Source organism: Schistocerca cancellata, chromosome 11 (assembly GCF_023864275.1).
Source record: "Schistocerca cancellata isolate TAMUIC-IGC-003103 chromosome 11, iqSchCanc2.1, whole genome shotgun sequence".
NCBI lineage: Eukaryota > Metazoa > Arthropoda > Insecta > Orthoptera > Acrididae > Schistocerca > Schistocerca cancellata.
Genome location: NC_064636.1, coordinates 67,976,543 through 67,992,806, shown reverse-complemented (window position 1 = coordinate 67,992,806; position 16,264 = coordinate 67,976,543). Strand labels below are relative to the sequence as shown.

The window sequence follows — 16,264 nt, the reverse complement described above, 5'->3', positions numbered from 1 at the left end:
TCGGGAACTAGGGAGCAGACAGGCCTGTGTAGAAGACGTCACCCAATATCACGCTGACCGATCTCTGTCCAGGACGACAATGCGACAGCTGCGGCCTTCAGGGGAAGATAACATGCGCGCCACTCCCAGCTTATTGCGGCCACTTCTACATCAGAGATTAGTCACATCAAGACCAGTGACTTGGGAATTGTGTATACTGAAGAGACTTCTTTCTTGCATGTCGCCCGTTGCTTGCAGCACTTCTTTGTTATTGTCAGAGTTAAGTATTGTCATTGATTCATTTCGTAATGAAACTCTTTATTATAATTTGCTAGAACTATTGTCTAGTGATCCGAGAAGGAGATTTCCTAGGCCACTGGTATTCGACAGCTTGGCAGTATACAACCAAATTCAGTCTGGAATCGGAACTAATGTGTTGTACTGGTAATAATACAACTTTTTAACTGCAGACACAAGTTGCTGGACTGTCAGTACATTAGGTACAGAAGTAAATTCAGTGAAAGATCTCAAATGAAGATGTATTTTAAGTGCAGAGCTTATGTGTCAGCAATCTGGATATAAGGAAATTCCTAAGAGTTTTATATAAGTTCCACATAGCACCAAACGTGCACCTAAAAAGTACTTTTCAGTAAAAAAAATATTGTAATCGAGATTTATTCAGTTTGTTTTCAGCAAAAGGAGAGTCCCTCTTTGAACTTATAGTAGTCTATAAGCACTCTTGGTGTAATGGTACTTGAGTCGTTGTATGTACTATGTAAATATGGGTGCAAACCAAGGCTGCAGGATAAACTTTTCTGTAGTCTTTATTTTATAGGTAACAAAGGTCACATAGAAGGCTTTTTTTATTTTACTTTAGAGTCGTTTGCACTATATTTAGCTTGATCCTAGGATGTCTACGAGCCGCTGGTGTTTGTTCCGCTTGGCTAGGTCCAGCGGCGTGTCCCCATCGTCATTCCTGACTTCTCTGTCGGCCCCTGCCTCCAGTAGTGCAGTCGCCACGTCTGGGTGGCCACGCCGTGCCGCATCGTGCAGTGGCGTGTTCCCTGCGTCATCCCTGGCGTTCCGGTCGGCAGAGGATGCTGCCAGCAGCCGCACCACGGGTGCGTGGCCTTTCCATGCAGCCTGATGCAGAGGCGTGTTCCGCCAGCGGTCCCTGGCGTTTACATTAGCTCCATCCTCCAGCAGACGCCTCGCCACCTCCACGTGTCCCTTGGCTGCTGCCCAGTGCAGTGCGTTCTGCTGGTTCTCATCCTTCGCCCCCACGTCCGCCCCCACTGTCAGCAACGTTCGCACCTTGCTCACTGACCCCTCCTTAGCTGCCGCAATCAGCATCTTGCCCTTCTCTTCTCCAGAAAAATCCCTGCAACAAAAGGAGAATATTTACAAATTGCTCCAAACACACACGCCCGAGGACGAAACACTACGGCAGAAACAGAACTGTGATGAGTCCCTAAAGGTCAAGAAAGTTATCGCAATGCACTAGTGTCCAAAATTAAAGCTTCTAACTGCGATTTCCCGTCCTGTGTCCAATTCACGATGTAATCATGCAAACTGTCAACAGATGTCTGCACAACCGTGTTCTACACGGAAGTTAGCATTCCAGTCAATGGACAACCACGCCCACGACGAAGTCAGTGCAGCTAGCAATGGGGTAGTGGTGGCTGGGTACTTCCACATCTGCAATCGCTGTAGACACAGATGGTGCCGTATGGTACAGAGAAGACGCATTCCAGGCTCTCCGCAGTGGAGGGCCGTAGGAAGAATGGGAGGAGGAGAGTCACAACCTGATGTGGCCCGATGGCTTAATGTGAATCGCACTGTTGTTTCTCAGATGTGGCGACTGTTCGTAGAGACAGAAACTGTATCTCGAATACGAGGGCAGACCACATGTGATACGAGAAAGGGAGGACCGTTATTTCGTTGAAAGGGCATCACGGTACTGCCTCACTACTGCACGGCAACTGGCACCTCACCTCGCAGGATGCAGTGGATGTGTTGTATCTAGGCAAACGTTATACAGAAGATCTCACCAGAGTGCCACTTATTGTCAGGGGCCCGTGGTTTATGTACCTCTGACACTTCACAGAAAGAAATGTGTAGAGTGAAGTCGTCAACATCCCACCGAATGGCCCAACAGTGGGCCAATGTTATCTTCACACGTGAGTCCCAAAATGGTCTGGAGAGTGATTCTCGGCGGATTTTTATATGGAGGGAATGTGTAACAGGATTTCGTGACCCAAATGTCGTGCAAAAGAGACTGATGTCAGGGACGTTCTTTAATGGTGTCCTCAGCGATTACGTGGACTACCTGAACAGCTCTACATAACATTGTATGGGTGAATTGGCAAGGCTTAACTCCGGTCAGGTATCGTGGCGAGATCTTGGAACCTCATATGCCGTCGTTGCGGGGTGCTGTGGCCTACCACTTCGTATTGATGGACGATAGAGGTATGCCCCATAGAGAGGGATGCTGAGTTCGATCTCCCAATTTGAATCCCATACAGCATATCGCGGATACACACCTCTACCAGAAAACTTCAGTGAGTTTGTTAAAGCTTTAAAATACTGTGCACGGCAGAGTACACGAGAGGATGTAGGAAATCGTACATTCAAGGCTACAGCGAAGAGACAAAAGAGAAATACGAAACGTATTGAGGTCTTTATGACGCCAACCCATTCTCCCCATAAACAATGGAGGCAGGCGAAGAAGTCATAACAACAATGATTGAAAATAGAAGACAGAAGTGCTAATACACTGTAGAAAGCATTAACATGACTCACAGTAGTCGGAAAGCGTAGAGACTGCTCAAAAATTAGATGGTATACCTGCAGGTACACCAGACTTTGCTGGCAGTACTGAAAACCAAATAGCCTCCCAACTGCAGAAAAACGGTAAAGCGAAACACAGACTGAAGAAAGGGCATACGAGTAGACTACATGCTTTCCAAGAAGAAAATAATGATACACTCGATCATACATTTACAATATCAGAACTGAAAGAAGCAATCAAAAGTTTAAAGACTGGTAAGGCCGCAGGCCTAGATGATATTGAAAATGAACAGATGACACATCTTGGTGTTCGCTCTAAATTGTGGCTGTTGGAGTTTATGAACTGCTGTTGGGCAACTGGACGAATTCCTGAAATATAGAGACAGGCAAAAATAACTGCAATTCTTAAGCCTGGTAAAGACCCAGAAGATCCTAAGAGTTATTGGCCAATCTCTCTGTTGTGCACAACACACAAACTGTTTGATACTAAGCAGATTCAAAGAGCTTACTGAGGGCACCCTAATAAAAGAGCAAGCAGGATTTCAGCCGGGCAAATCTTGTACCAGTCAAGCTCTCAGCCTAACCCACTATATTGGAGATGGGTTTGAGAAAAGACTTACTACGTGGACGGTGTTTATAGATTTTATGGAAGCATATGATACCATCAACCTCAGAAATCTCATTGCAAAAGTGAAAAAAACAACAAAAAGCCCTCAATTGACTGCTGTACTCAAATCAGTTCTATTTAACAGAAGATATTTTGTTGAGTTCCAAGGTAACAAGAGCAGATGGAGACTACAAAAAGATGGGCTCCCCTAGGGCAGTGTTCTTGCCCCCATGTTATTCAATATTTATACAAATGAGCAGCCTATTAGTCCCTGGTCAAGATCATTCATTTATGCTGATGATAGGGCAATAGCAGCTCAGGCATAAAACTACAAGGATATTGAGGAAATACCAACTGAGAACCTGGAAAATCTCACCAACTATTACAATGAAAATCAGTTGAAACCCAATCCAAGTAGCACCCAGACTTGCCTATTCCATCTTAACAACAGAGAGGCGAAACAAGGACTGAATGTTTGATGGAATGGCACAAGATTAACACACTGCCCTCTCCCAGTGTACTTGGGAGTTACTCTTGATAGGACACTGTCATTGAAGTGGCACATTGAGAAGAGCAGGGCAGAAATCCAATCACGGAATAACTTACTTGGCAAGCTAACAACATCAAAATGTCGATCTAATCCAAAAGTTTTCTGCACCACCCCCATGGCTCTCTGTTACTCTGCTGCTGAGTTTGCAAGCTGGACACTGTCCTGAACCAGATGTGTAGACATATTACTGGATGTCTTAAGCCAACAAGAGTAGAACACCTATACTGCTTGTCAGGAATTGCTCCGCCAAATGTCCGACGTTCAATACAGAGCAGAATTGAACGAACAGAACTGGTTCAAAATCAACGTCATCTGCTCCATGGGTACCAAATGGTACCAAAACGCCTTACGTCAAGAAGTAGTTTTCTCCACTGACCTGAACCGCTCACAGGTTCACCAATAACTTCTAGAAAAAGACTGTGGCAGGAACAACAAGAATATGCACACGATTCTGAGCAAGTGCTGCCATCAGGTGCGAACTTGTGTGGGAGAGATGGAAAACCCTGAACAGGCTATGTTCAGGAATGGACAGATGTAACAGAACTCTGCAAAAGTGGGGAATTAGTGAAAGTGCTTTGTGTCCGTGTGGGAACATCCAGACGATGAACCACCTGCTTCAGTGTCCGTTACTAAACCATCCAAGAGCGTGCACGGCCCAAGACCTGATGGCGTGCAGCAAATTAGCGAGGGCATATGTGGACTTCTGGAAGAATGACATGTGAAACAAAGACTGTATAAAATTTTATTATACTGTATATAGTTTTCCATGAACTTTATTTTATAAATTAGCATTGTCATACTGTAAATTGTTTGTAGTACGCATACGAAATATATGTAGTAGTGAGATGGGTTGCATCACACAAGCATCCACCAACAATTCCATAAGACTTGAGAGTAGCTCTGCAGGAGGAATGGAGTTATTGCCTCCACGTGAGATCGATGACATCATTCACAGCTTGCCCTGTCGATGTCAGGGTTGTATGAGCCAGAGGTGGTCACAGCCTATGCTGAGCACATTATCCAGTTGTTGGATTGTGTCTGCAAATCTGTTAAGTTGGAAAAAACGAAGAACATTTTTATCTACCTTTATGAATTTTGTAGTTGTTTATGTTCTTTGTTCTTAACATTTTTTCTTACTTCACTATCATCTGTTTGTACTTTTTATGGCAAAATAAACGCAACCTCGCAAAATTTCAGTTTGTTGCTTTAATTTTGGACACCAGTGTACATCGAACTTCATGCGCTTTTCATACGATTCAAATTACTAGACAATCTGGATCTTGGCTGCGTGAACACACTAAAGACCTGACAGCATTTACATAAACTTTTGAGGTTCTTGCGGTCTTCAGTCCAGAGACAGCTTTGATGCAGCTCTCCATGCTACTCTACCGGGTGCAAGCTTATTGATCTACAAGTAACAACTGCAAGCTACATCCTTCTGAATCTGTTTTGTGTATTCATTTCTTGGTCTCTGATTAAGATTTTTAGCCTCCACACTGCCTTCCAGTACTAAATTTGTTATCCCTTGATGCCTCAGAACATGTCCTAGCAACCAATCCCTGCTTCGAGTTGTGTCACAAATTCCTCTTCTCCCCAATTCTGTTCAGTACCTTCTCATCAGTTATATTATATACCCACCTAATCCACTGCATTCTTCTGTAGCACCACATTTCGAAAGCTTCTATTCCCTTCTTGTGTAGACTGTTTATCGTCCAAGTGTCACTTGCATTCATAGCTACATGGCATACAAATACTTTCAGAAACGACTTCCTGACATTTAAATCTATACTCGCCGTTACCAGATTTCTCTTCTTCAGAAACTCTTTCCTTCCGATTGCCAGTCTACAGTTTATATCATATCTGTTTCGACCATCATCAGTTATTTTGCTCCCCATATAGCAAAACTCATTTACTACTTTAAGCGTTTCATTTCGTAATCTAATTCCCTCAGCATCACTTAATTTAACTTGGCTATATTCCATTATCCTCGTTTTGCTTTTGTTGATGTTCATCTTATATCCTCTTTTCAAGACATTGTCCATTCTGTTCAACTGCTCTTGTAGGTCATTTTCCGTCCCTGACAGAATTACAGTGTCATCAGCAAATGTCAATCTTTTTATTTCTTTTAATTCCTACTCCAAATATTTCTTTTGTTTCCTGTACCACTTGCTCAATATACAGGTTGAATAACATTGGGGACAAGCTACAAAATAGGATCAAAACTATCTAAACACCTCTATCTAATGTGTGACTGACCAACAAATGTGATTAAAGGACGATCCGCCAGTATAAAAGGTGGCAGAGACACATGTGTTGTCAGCAGAGAACCAGAATTAGCAGAATGGGTCCATCAGGGAGGTTCAGTAATTTCGAATGTGGGCCTGGGTAACAAATGTACCAGTAATATTTTGACCCTTACACAGTAGCCCTTGTGAAGTTGAAATGCAAACGAACAACTATAGCAAAAGGTAGAAGAGGCGGATCCATGTACCGACCAATAGGTACCATGGAGCTTCATGGAGGGTCGTTGTAAAAAATCGCATGAAGCACTGCAGCCAGCACAACGACTGTGCACAGGGAGGTAAAAAGAAGGGGGTAAAATGGTCGAGTAGTCCCCCCCCCCCCCCCAATGAGCCACACATATCTGCAGTCAGTGCTAAGCAACACTTACGCTGGTGTAAAGCGTGACGCCTCTGGACGATGGATGAGTGGAAACGAATGGTCCAGACAGATGAACCACCTGTGGCAGTCCGATGGAAGGTTATGTCTTTGGTTGATGACTATTACCTGCCATTTTGTGTAATGCCAAAAGTGAAGGAGTGAGGAGATGGCGTTACATTATGGGGTATATCCATGGCTATGTCATTATTTCCCTATTGAGCCTAAGAGAACACTAAATTCGACAGTATATGAATCACGTTTTCCAGCTTAATGTACTGCATACAATACAGTATCATTGTGTGTATTAGCAAGACAGTGCTCCTTGTAATAAATCATTATCTGTCACGTGAGAGTTTGTGGACAACAACATTCCATGAATGTACTATTCTGCCATGAATTCCGAGCTGAATCAATGTAACTGCTTTGGGATGAGTAGAAGCTGACTTCGCTGCAGATTGAAGAGTCCAACGTTGAGGAAGGATGGTTTCTAATTTTTCCACTGAAGTTCAGACCCATTACTGAAAGTTTCCTCAGCAGAGTCAAAGCCTTCATAGAGATGAACTTTGACACATCCCTTATTAATGTTCACTAATGAGTGTCCAGAAACTGTCAACGTAACTGAATGTCTACTGAGAAACGGGCCATGTTATTTGCAAGTGGCAGCAACACGTACATTTTGATGTTACAAACTGTGTGTTGTAGCCTCAGGAATAACATGTAAAACTTTCTTTGTGAACTAAAGACAATTAAGTACAAATAAATTCTATTAATCTGTCAAATGAAATTGTTTTAGCCTGAAGTTATCTAATTGGTTTGATGTGGCCTGCCATGAATTCCTCTCTTGCACCAACCTTCATCTCAAAATAACAGTTACACACTACATGCTCAATTAACTGCTGGATGTAAGCCAATCTGTCTTTCTCTTCAGTTTTTACATCCACTTCGTCTTGTCAGTCTTTCCCCATGTCACTAATTCTGCAAAGTATCCCCTCATTCCATATCCAACATGTCCACCTAATTTTCAACACTTTTCTCTAGCACCACATCTCAGACGCTCGTAGTCTCCTCAGTCACGGTGTTTTGCCACTGTCTACGATTCAGTATCATACAAAGTAGTTCTCTTAACATAGATTCTCATAAATTTCTTCCTCAAATTACGACCTCTGTTTCATAGTAGTAGATATATGTTGGCTAGTTGTACCAATTTTGCCCTTGCTAGTATGCTTTTTATGTCCTTCTTGTTTTGTATATCATGGGTTATTTTGCTTCTAGAATTCCTTGATATCGTCTACATCATGACCACCAATTTCAATGTAAAAAATTCCAATATCTGCTACTTCTCATTATAAATTTATTTCAGTGGTTCATTCTCAATTAATATTCCTTACTCATCAGACTCTCCATTCAATTCAACAGATCCCGTAATTCTTCACTTTCACTGAGAACAGCAATGCCATCAACAAATTTTTTCTTTGGCATCCTTTCACTGTTAATCTGAATCCCACACTTGAACCTTTATTATATTTCCATCATAGCTTCTTCGATGAGTAGATTGAATAGTAGGGGAAACGACTGCATCCTGTCTTACACACTGTTAATCTGAGCACTTTGTTCTTTATTTTCCCGTAGTCTTCCCTCTTCGTTCTTGTACATATAGTAACCTACCTGTATTTCCCTGTAACTTACTTATATTTATGTAAGACTTTCGAAGATCCTGCAGAATTTTATATTGTCTAATGCTTTTTCTAGGGAAAAAAAATTTTGACTGTATTTTGACTTTTCGTCAGACTTGCTTCCATTATCAAGTACAACTTTCGAACTGCCTCTCTGGCGCCTTTACCTCTCCTAAAGCCAAACTGACCGTCATCTGACAGTTTCTCAATTTTCTGTTCCATTCTTATTTATATCATTCTCATCAGCAGCTCGGATGTATGAGTTCCAAAGACGATTGTGCTGTTGTTTTCACAATTATCTGCCCTTGTTACCTTTGGAAATACGTAGATGATTTTTTTCTGAAAGTGTGACGGTACATTGCCAGTCTCATAGATTCTAGACTCGAACTTGGACAGTCGTTGGGGTGCCACTTTCCCCTATGAACTCAGTAGTCATGATTAAATTTTATGTATCCTTTTAGCTTTATTTGTTATCAAATCGACCAGAGTTCTTTTAAATATTGCCTCTAACAGTACATCCTCTATATCTTCCACGCCAACACAGATTGCTTCCTCTTCCATGTCATCAGAAAAGTTCCTCCTTCATAGAGGCTGTCAATGTGATCTTTCCATTTATCTGCTCTCTCTTCTGACGTTGGGAATGGAATTCCCATGGTAATTATTGTTTTGACTTTTCTGTATTCTGTGTCAGTCCTTCTTACGACTGTTTGTTTAAAGTTTTGTCTTACGTTTTCTGCAATTATTTAGCCTTGGATACCTAGAACATGGTACTTATGTCATTCCTAAATGACTTACATCGAGGTGACAAGTTGTGCAAAAGTGATGTGCACATACGAAGATAGTGGTAGTATCGTGTACACAAGATATGAAAGGGCAGTGCATTGGCGGAGCTATCGTATGTAATCAGGTGATTCATGTGAAAAGTTTCCGACGTGATTGTGGCCATATGCCCACACAGCGAGAATTAACAGATTTTTCACACCGAAAGGTAGTTGAAGCTAGACGCGAGACATTACATTTCGGAATCGTTAGGGAATACAGTGTTCCAAGATCCACAGTGTCAAGAGTGTGCCGAGAATACAAAATTTCAGGCATTACCTGCCACCACGGTCAATGCTGTGGCTGACAGCCTTCAGATAGCGACCTAAAGCAGCGGCTTGTACATAGGTTGGTCAGTGCAAGAGACAAGCTACACTGCGTCAAATAACCGCAGAAATCAATGTAGAATGTACTACCAGCGTATCAGTTCGGAAGTGCGGCAAAATTTGGCGTCAGTGGGCTGCGGCAAAAGATGACCAATGCAAGTGCATTTACTAACAGTACGTTATCACCTGCAGCTCCTGGTCTCATGACCATATTGGTTGAATCCTACACGAGTGAAAAAGCGTGGCTTGGTGAGGTAAGTCTCGGATTGAGTTGGTGAGAGCTGACGGTAGTGTTAGAGTGTGGCGTTGACCACACGAAGCTACAGACCCGAGTTGCCAACAAGGCACTGTGGAAAATGGTGTTGGCTCCATAACGGCGTGGGCTTTGTTAACATGGAATGGGCAGGGTCCTCTGGTACAACTGAGCCTATCATTGAATGCAGACGGTTTTGTTTAGCTACTTGGAGACCACTTTCAGCCATTTGTGGACTTCATGCTCTCAAATAACGATATCATGTAAGTGGACCAAAACTGTTCACCACTCGCCTGGGGAAGATTGTGGACCACTCGAGTAAATGGTTTGGCCACCTGGATCGTTCAATGTGAATTTCATCGATCATTTATGGGACATAATCGACAGGTCAGTTCCTGTACAAAATCCTGGACCAGCAACACTTTAGCAGTTGTGGATGGCTATAGGGGCAGCATGGCATATTATTTGTACAGGGGGCTTCCAACAACTTCTTGGTTCGCCGCCACGTCGAGTTGTTGCGATAGGCTGGGCACAACGAGGTCTGACATGATATCAGGAGGTATCCCACGACTGTTGCCACCTTAGTGAATGCAGCTGTCTTCCTGCCTTTCTCTGAATATTTTTATACTTTCTTCTTTCATCGATCAGTTGTATTTTATTTTCTTACTGAATATTTCTTCGAAGTTCCCTTCCCTATCTGTGTTCGTCTGTCCACTGTCTGCGATTTTACTTTCTTCTTCAACTGAACAGCCCACTGTGATATTCCTTACTGCAATATCCACATCGTTGGTAAACTTTAAGTTTCATTTCTCAGTACTGCAGTATGCTACATCCTCCTACACTGATTCTTCTGGTCGGCTCTCTTAAACCTCACTCTGCTCTTCATAATTATTAAATCTATGTTTACATCTGGGAACGCCTTACATTCCAATATCTGATTTCGGAATCTCTGTCTGACTATGATGTAATCCAGTTGGAATCTTCCAGTGTCTCTGGGTCATTTCCAAGTTTATTTTTTCCTCACATGATTGCTGAACAGAGTATTCGTTATTACCATTGCAGAAATCAATTAGACTTTCACCTGTCTCATCCCTATGCCAAGCCTGTATACACCATGACCCTTTCTTCTTTTCTTTCCCCTGCAACTGCATTTCAGTTCCATATTTCCTCTCTTTTCTCCTTTTCCTTGTGTCGTTGCCATGTGTATCTGACTATCGTTGTCGGCGTTCGTTTGATTTCGAATCTGGTGAGAAAAAATTTGGCATAGAGCTGTTCCCAGTAGCCCACTCTCTCTCTCCTACTTCTTATACATAACGATTCCTACACCCATGACACAATTTTCTGTTACTGTTGATATTACCCCAATGTGTCTTATGACAAATCCTTAGCCTTCTTCTGTTTCACATCAATGACCCCCACCGTATGTAGACTGGGGCCTTTGAACCTGCGTATTTAGACTCCCTAGCTTTCCAATTACTATCAAACCTCTGAATTCAAAGCTCCAGGTCGTAGAAGGTTATCCCTTTGTAAATTATTCCGTCTCGTTTTCATGGTCACTTCGACCTTGGTAGTCCACTCCCAGAGATCCAAAAGGGTAACTTGTCCGGAATCTTTTCTCAATGCAGATTGCTTCAAGACAGTTTCCCTGTTAACGACGTATGTCCTATGGATACACGTTATGTGGTTTTAATTTATTCGATTCCATTGCCTTCTGCATCCTCGCGTCATTGATCATTACTGACTCTTCTCCCTTTTAAGATCAGTTTCCCACCCCAAGGGCAAGAGAATGCCCTGAAGCTCTGTCGTTCCTCCACCCCATTTGACAATGCCTTTGTCAGGAAAACGGCGACTTCTTATGCTGGACGTCTTCTGCTGACACGGCTGTTAATTTTTGTTCAGAGGTTAAGCAGTGCCTGTGTTGAAAACTGGGATACTAAAAATTTTGATCACTAGTCAATGACGCACTCCTAAGCCATCGGTATATAAAAGCAAACACGTTTATTAGAGTATCGTATAAAAATGTGAAGTAAGTCGTTCAAGAACTTTTTGAGATTTTAGTATCATTGTTAACAACGTCCTTTACTTTCGAAATAGTACATACAATGAAGGATTGCAGCACCAAGAAGAAGCAGTGCGACATAAACGAAAGTTGGTTGGCGTGTTTCTAAATCTGAATGATGATGACTTTTCGAGGCAGTCACGTCGCTTAAGAGTGGTGCTAGTAGCACCACTGTGTGGAAGCAAATGAAGCCTGCTTTAACTATACGCTGTAACAGGCTCGAGCAATAGTTACATTTTGAGATTGGACGCAGTGAGTTGATGTAGGGCAAAAATGTCCTTGAGAGGACAAAGACGCATTTATCAACATCTCATAGGGATTAAACGAAGTCTGTAGTGGGGCTACGAGATGCTGGTTGTTCCTTCGGTGATGCAGAAATATTTCACAGTAATGTGCCCACTATACACGCCTGCTGGCAGCGGTGATTAGAAGAGTATTCGGTTGCAAGAAGACTGGGTTCCATACGGCCACGTGGAACTACTGAGAGGGAATACCATCGTGTTCTGCGTATTACTCTGGCGCATTGCAATGCAACTCCAGCAGCAGTTTGAGCAGCAGGTGTCACCAAGTAACACAATGAAGTATTACAAATCGGTTACTTTAAAGACAGCTCCGAACCAGGTGCCCTGTAGCATGCGTTTCACTGATCCCAAGCCACCAGCCTCGCTGCCGGTATTGGTCATGTTTTGATTAGGCTAGTTGTGGGCCTACAACCAGCCTTTCTGTGTGTTAACACCTGGAGTTATGGTCTGTGGTGCGATTTCGTATGACAGCAGGAACATTCTCACGGTTATCCCACATACCGTGTCTGTTTCAATCTGGTGATTCGACCCGTTCTGCTGCCATCAACGAACAGCATTCCAGGGGGAGTTTTTCAACAGGATAACGCTCGTTCACTTACCGCTCTTGTAACCCAACGTGCTCTATAGAGTGTTGATAAGTCTCTTGGCATTCTCAATCACCAGGTCTGTTTCCAGTCGAGCAGATATGGGACATCATCATACAGTAACTCCAGCATCATTCACCAACAGCATTAACCGTCCCTGTACTGACCAACCAGCTGCATCAGGCATCGAACTCCGTTTCAAATACTGATATCTGATACTTGAGCAACACAATCCATACATTTTTGCATGCCTGCATTCGACCTTTTGCCAGTGCACCAGCATTTCACGTTTCTAGTGGCTTATCTCGCACTTATATTAACTTGCGATCCTGCAATGTTAATCAGTTAAATATGTTACCCTGGCAAATGTATTCCCGACGTTTCACTGTTCTATATTAACAAGTTTTTGGTTTTGTGATTCTTTTAAATCTGTGTATTTATGACTGTAAACTATTTTTGTTTAAAGCTGTTCTCGCCTTTAGTCTTCCAAAGCCTATATTTATGTAGGACCTCTTACTAGTCACCACAGCCGTCTGATGCCGAAGAAAAAAGGAAGCCTTGGCTCTCTTCGCCCCGTACATTGTTATTCACATTACTACCATGTTACACACGATCTGCTCTCCAGGCTGGTTTTCTTAACTCACTCTCAACAAACTTTTCACTCAGTTATCGAGTATTGTCTTAATACGTTTCATTTCCTGCTCTTAATAGTTTATTTCCTCATGCTGATGTTTCTCTGTCACTTTTAAGCAAGCTGTCTCCTCTTTTTATATTAGTCTTTTTATGCAGAAATATTTTTCAATTTCCATGTCTTGTCTCTTATTCAACAACAATAATTTATCTTGGGTTGTCGGGTGTAATTCAGCGGATTACTCGTATTTCCCTTTTTGTGTATTGGTGTGAAAAGAACAATATTCCAGACTTTAGGTGCAGATCTTTCTGTGAGCGAGCTGATGTATGTAATTGCTAAACATGGAACGTTTGTGACAGCATATTCTGATAGGAACCTGACAGACATACAATCTGGATCGGAGGCCCTGCCTTTATTAAGTGATTTAAGCTACTTTGCTACACCGAGGATATCTGCTTCTATTTTTCTCACTTTGAAGTTATTCTTGATAGGAATTCAGGAATATTTATTTCTTCTTATTTGGTCAAGGCGTTTCGGAAAACTATGTATAATAACTCTGCTTTAGTGGCACTGTCACCAGTGACTTCACCATCGTTATCACACAGTGAAGGTTATTGACTGCTTCTTTCCACTAGTGTGCTTAATGTATTACCAGAATATCTTAGGGCTTTCTGAGAGATTACTAGACAGAGTTTTCGCTGAAAACTGAAATTGCTCCCAACACACCAGCATAGTCGTTATTTTTGGGGAAATATTTAGGGTTATCTTACACAAGTCAGCTGTGTTAGGAGCTGAAAACGAGTCATGCAACAAACCTGTAGAAGGGTGTATAGATCCCCTTATATCCTTGCCTCGTCAAACGTCACAATTAATGAAAGAAAAAACTTTATACGAGACCTACAACTTCTGCTTCGTCAAAAACGTAAAATAGCGACATTCGATTTCTTGACTTTATCACTTGGCTAACTGCCCAACATGTCGCTCTGTGATTGTGGGCAGGCTACACGTAAAGTGACTCAACTCACCGCAGGAGAGAGATGGCGACGTCATCAGGCTGGGGAGTCGTCTGGGGAGTGGTGGGGGGCGCTGCTGTGGCTGGGCTCCGGCCGTCGTCGCTGTGGCCACTGTGCGGCTGCGAGGAGGGGCCCGTCGTGCTCCCTCCAGCGCCTGGCGTGCTGCACAGAAGGAACACCGCCTCAAAAACGGTTTTCACATCGAGTCCAGTGGGCAGATTACCACAGACGGTACAGCTGAGTTACTGTCCACACACTGCCAACGACAGTAGTGGCCCACGTAAGATGAATGACAGCATTCAGGTAATCATACATGTTCCTTCTCCTCATTTTCTCATACCTGTAGCCTAGCATATTACACAATATTTGGTACAAAATAAAGCATAAATATAAGATGTGTACAAAGCTCAACAACTGTGCTTACAACACCAATTGGTCAACATAGTTTCAATAGACAACAGCGTAATCAAAGAGAAATTTGAAAAAAAGTACCCCATCAATGCACTTGTGGTACTGCCGTCATGAGATGGTGTTTGTAGCTCGTATGTTAAGCGGGTTGGACGTCAAACGGGCCGACATGGAGCAGAAGAGGCACCACAAGATACTAAATTCTACTGTCTATATTTTTACAAATAAATTCATAGAATTTTTGTCAGTATGACCAGGGTTCAGATCATAGCAGTGAAAGATCAAAAACATAACGAAATAAATTTTTTTTACATGTGAAACTTTATAATTTTTTCACTTACTATTGGCTGCATTTTTTGCTATAGGTACACTTTTCTTCATAAGTAAGAGAGATTCTTCGATTAATTTTGCACAGCAACAATCCATACATAAAGGTGTATGAAATTCTACATTTTATTTAATTTACAAGATAATGAATGACCTGTTACATTTTAAACTTCATGTTTAGAAAAAAGAACTAAAATTTTATAGTTAATTTTCTCAAACTTTACCACAGTTTTTAATAGAGATGGAAAATTCTAGAGTTTTGCATTAAGGAGTTTGTGTTTAATAAGGATACCACGTTGGAAAAGGAATGGGATATTTATTTCAGATGTTACATGTACCTGAGAACAGAAATTTGTGTTTTGGAGAAAATGGCCATTAAAGTTTCTAGCTGCATTCGGCATCTTTTAGAACTGTCCAGCACCATAAAGAGGTTTTTTTTCCATTTTGTAAATCAGTTTTCGTCTTTTCCACATTCCTCCACTTCCAAAAATGATTTACGTGCTTTCACTACACGCTCTCTATTTATCGCATATAAAGCTTTGATGCAGTTCGCCCTGCCCTTGATTCCCATTTTCTCTAAAATACATATCCAGCTTTGCACACCATCATTAAAACATGTAACTGCATCATAAACACCAACAGTAAGTGCATCTCTTCCACTCAAAAACTGGTTTTTGGCAATCTTATCCATGCACATTCATTAAAGCTTTCATTGGTGTTTGGGTGCCGCCATCAAGACATTTCTTCTATGTCAATAGTCCTTTGTTACACGTATGTCCATCTCTGGCGCAAATATAAACATTCGAGTTCTACACAGTGAAATACATGTATATATGACAGCAGACGTCTGTGGTAAGGGGTGTAGTGCTACATCTTGGTACACGTAGGACCAAATAGCGTGCCTTATAATCACTGAAATATATTTGTTTTATACATCAAACTATTCAGAAAGATGTACTCTACAGAACAGACATATTTTCGAAAAGTCGATTTTTTTAAACGTTTTTGACTTCCTAACCGCTTAGGAGACAGGAATCGGACTATAGGGGGAAGAAATTGGAGACAGGTATCTAAAAATCTCTTTGGGTTCTTTCGTCACTGTTGTCTGTCAGAATGATGCGAAAATAATCCCAGAACACGAAGAAATGGGATATAAATCAAGAAGGAGATGAATTATGCCAGTGATATGATGTCATGCAAGGTTGTTAGTCTGTGGGATGTTGCTTCCGAACATTATTGATGGCCCAAAACAACACAAGGACCGCAACGCTCGCGTGACGTG

At 42.0% G+C, this 16,264-nt stretch overlaps 1 protein-coding gene across 1 annotated transcript in view; it reads right to left on the bottom strand.

The window, feature by feature from the left end:
• Positions 1–666: 666 nt before the first annotated feature.
• The window catches only part of LOC126108209 (ankyrin-3-like), a 116,132-nt gene continuing 100,534 nt past the window's right edge, over positions 667–16,264 (bottom strand). Inside the window, exons 5-6 of the mRNA XM_049913445.1 lie at positions 14,260–14,409; positions 667–1,360 (exon numbers count right to left, since the gene is read on the bottom strand). Of these exons, the coding sequence (XP_049769402.1) occupies positions 874–1,360; positions 14,260–14,409 (637 nt within the window). The 3' untranslated portion in view covers positions 667–873. The remainder of the gene's footprint in view (positions 1,361–14,259; positions 14,410–16,264) is intronic.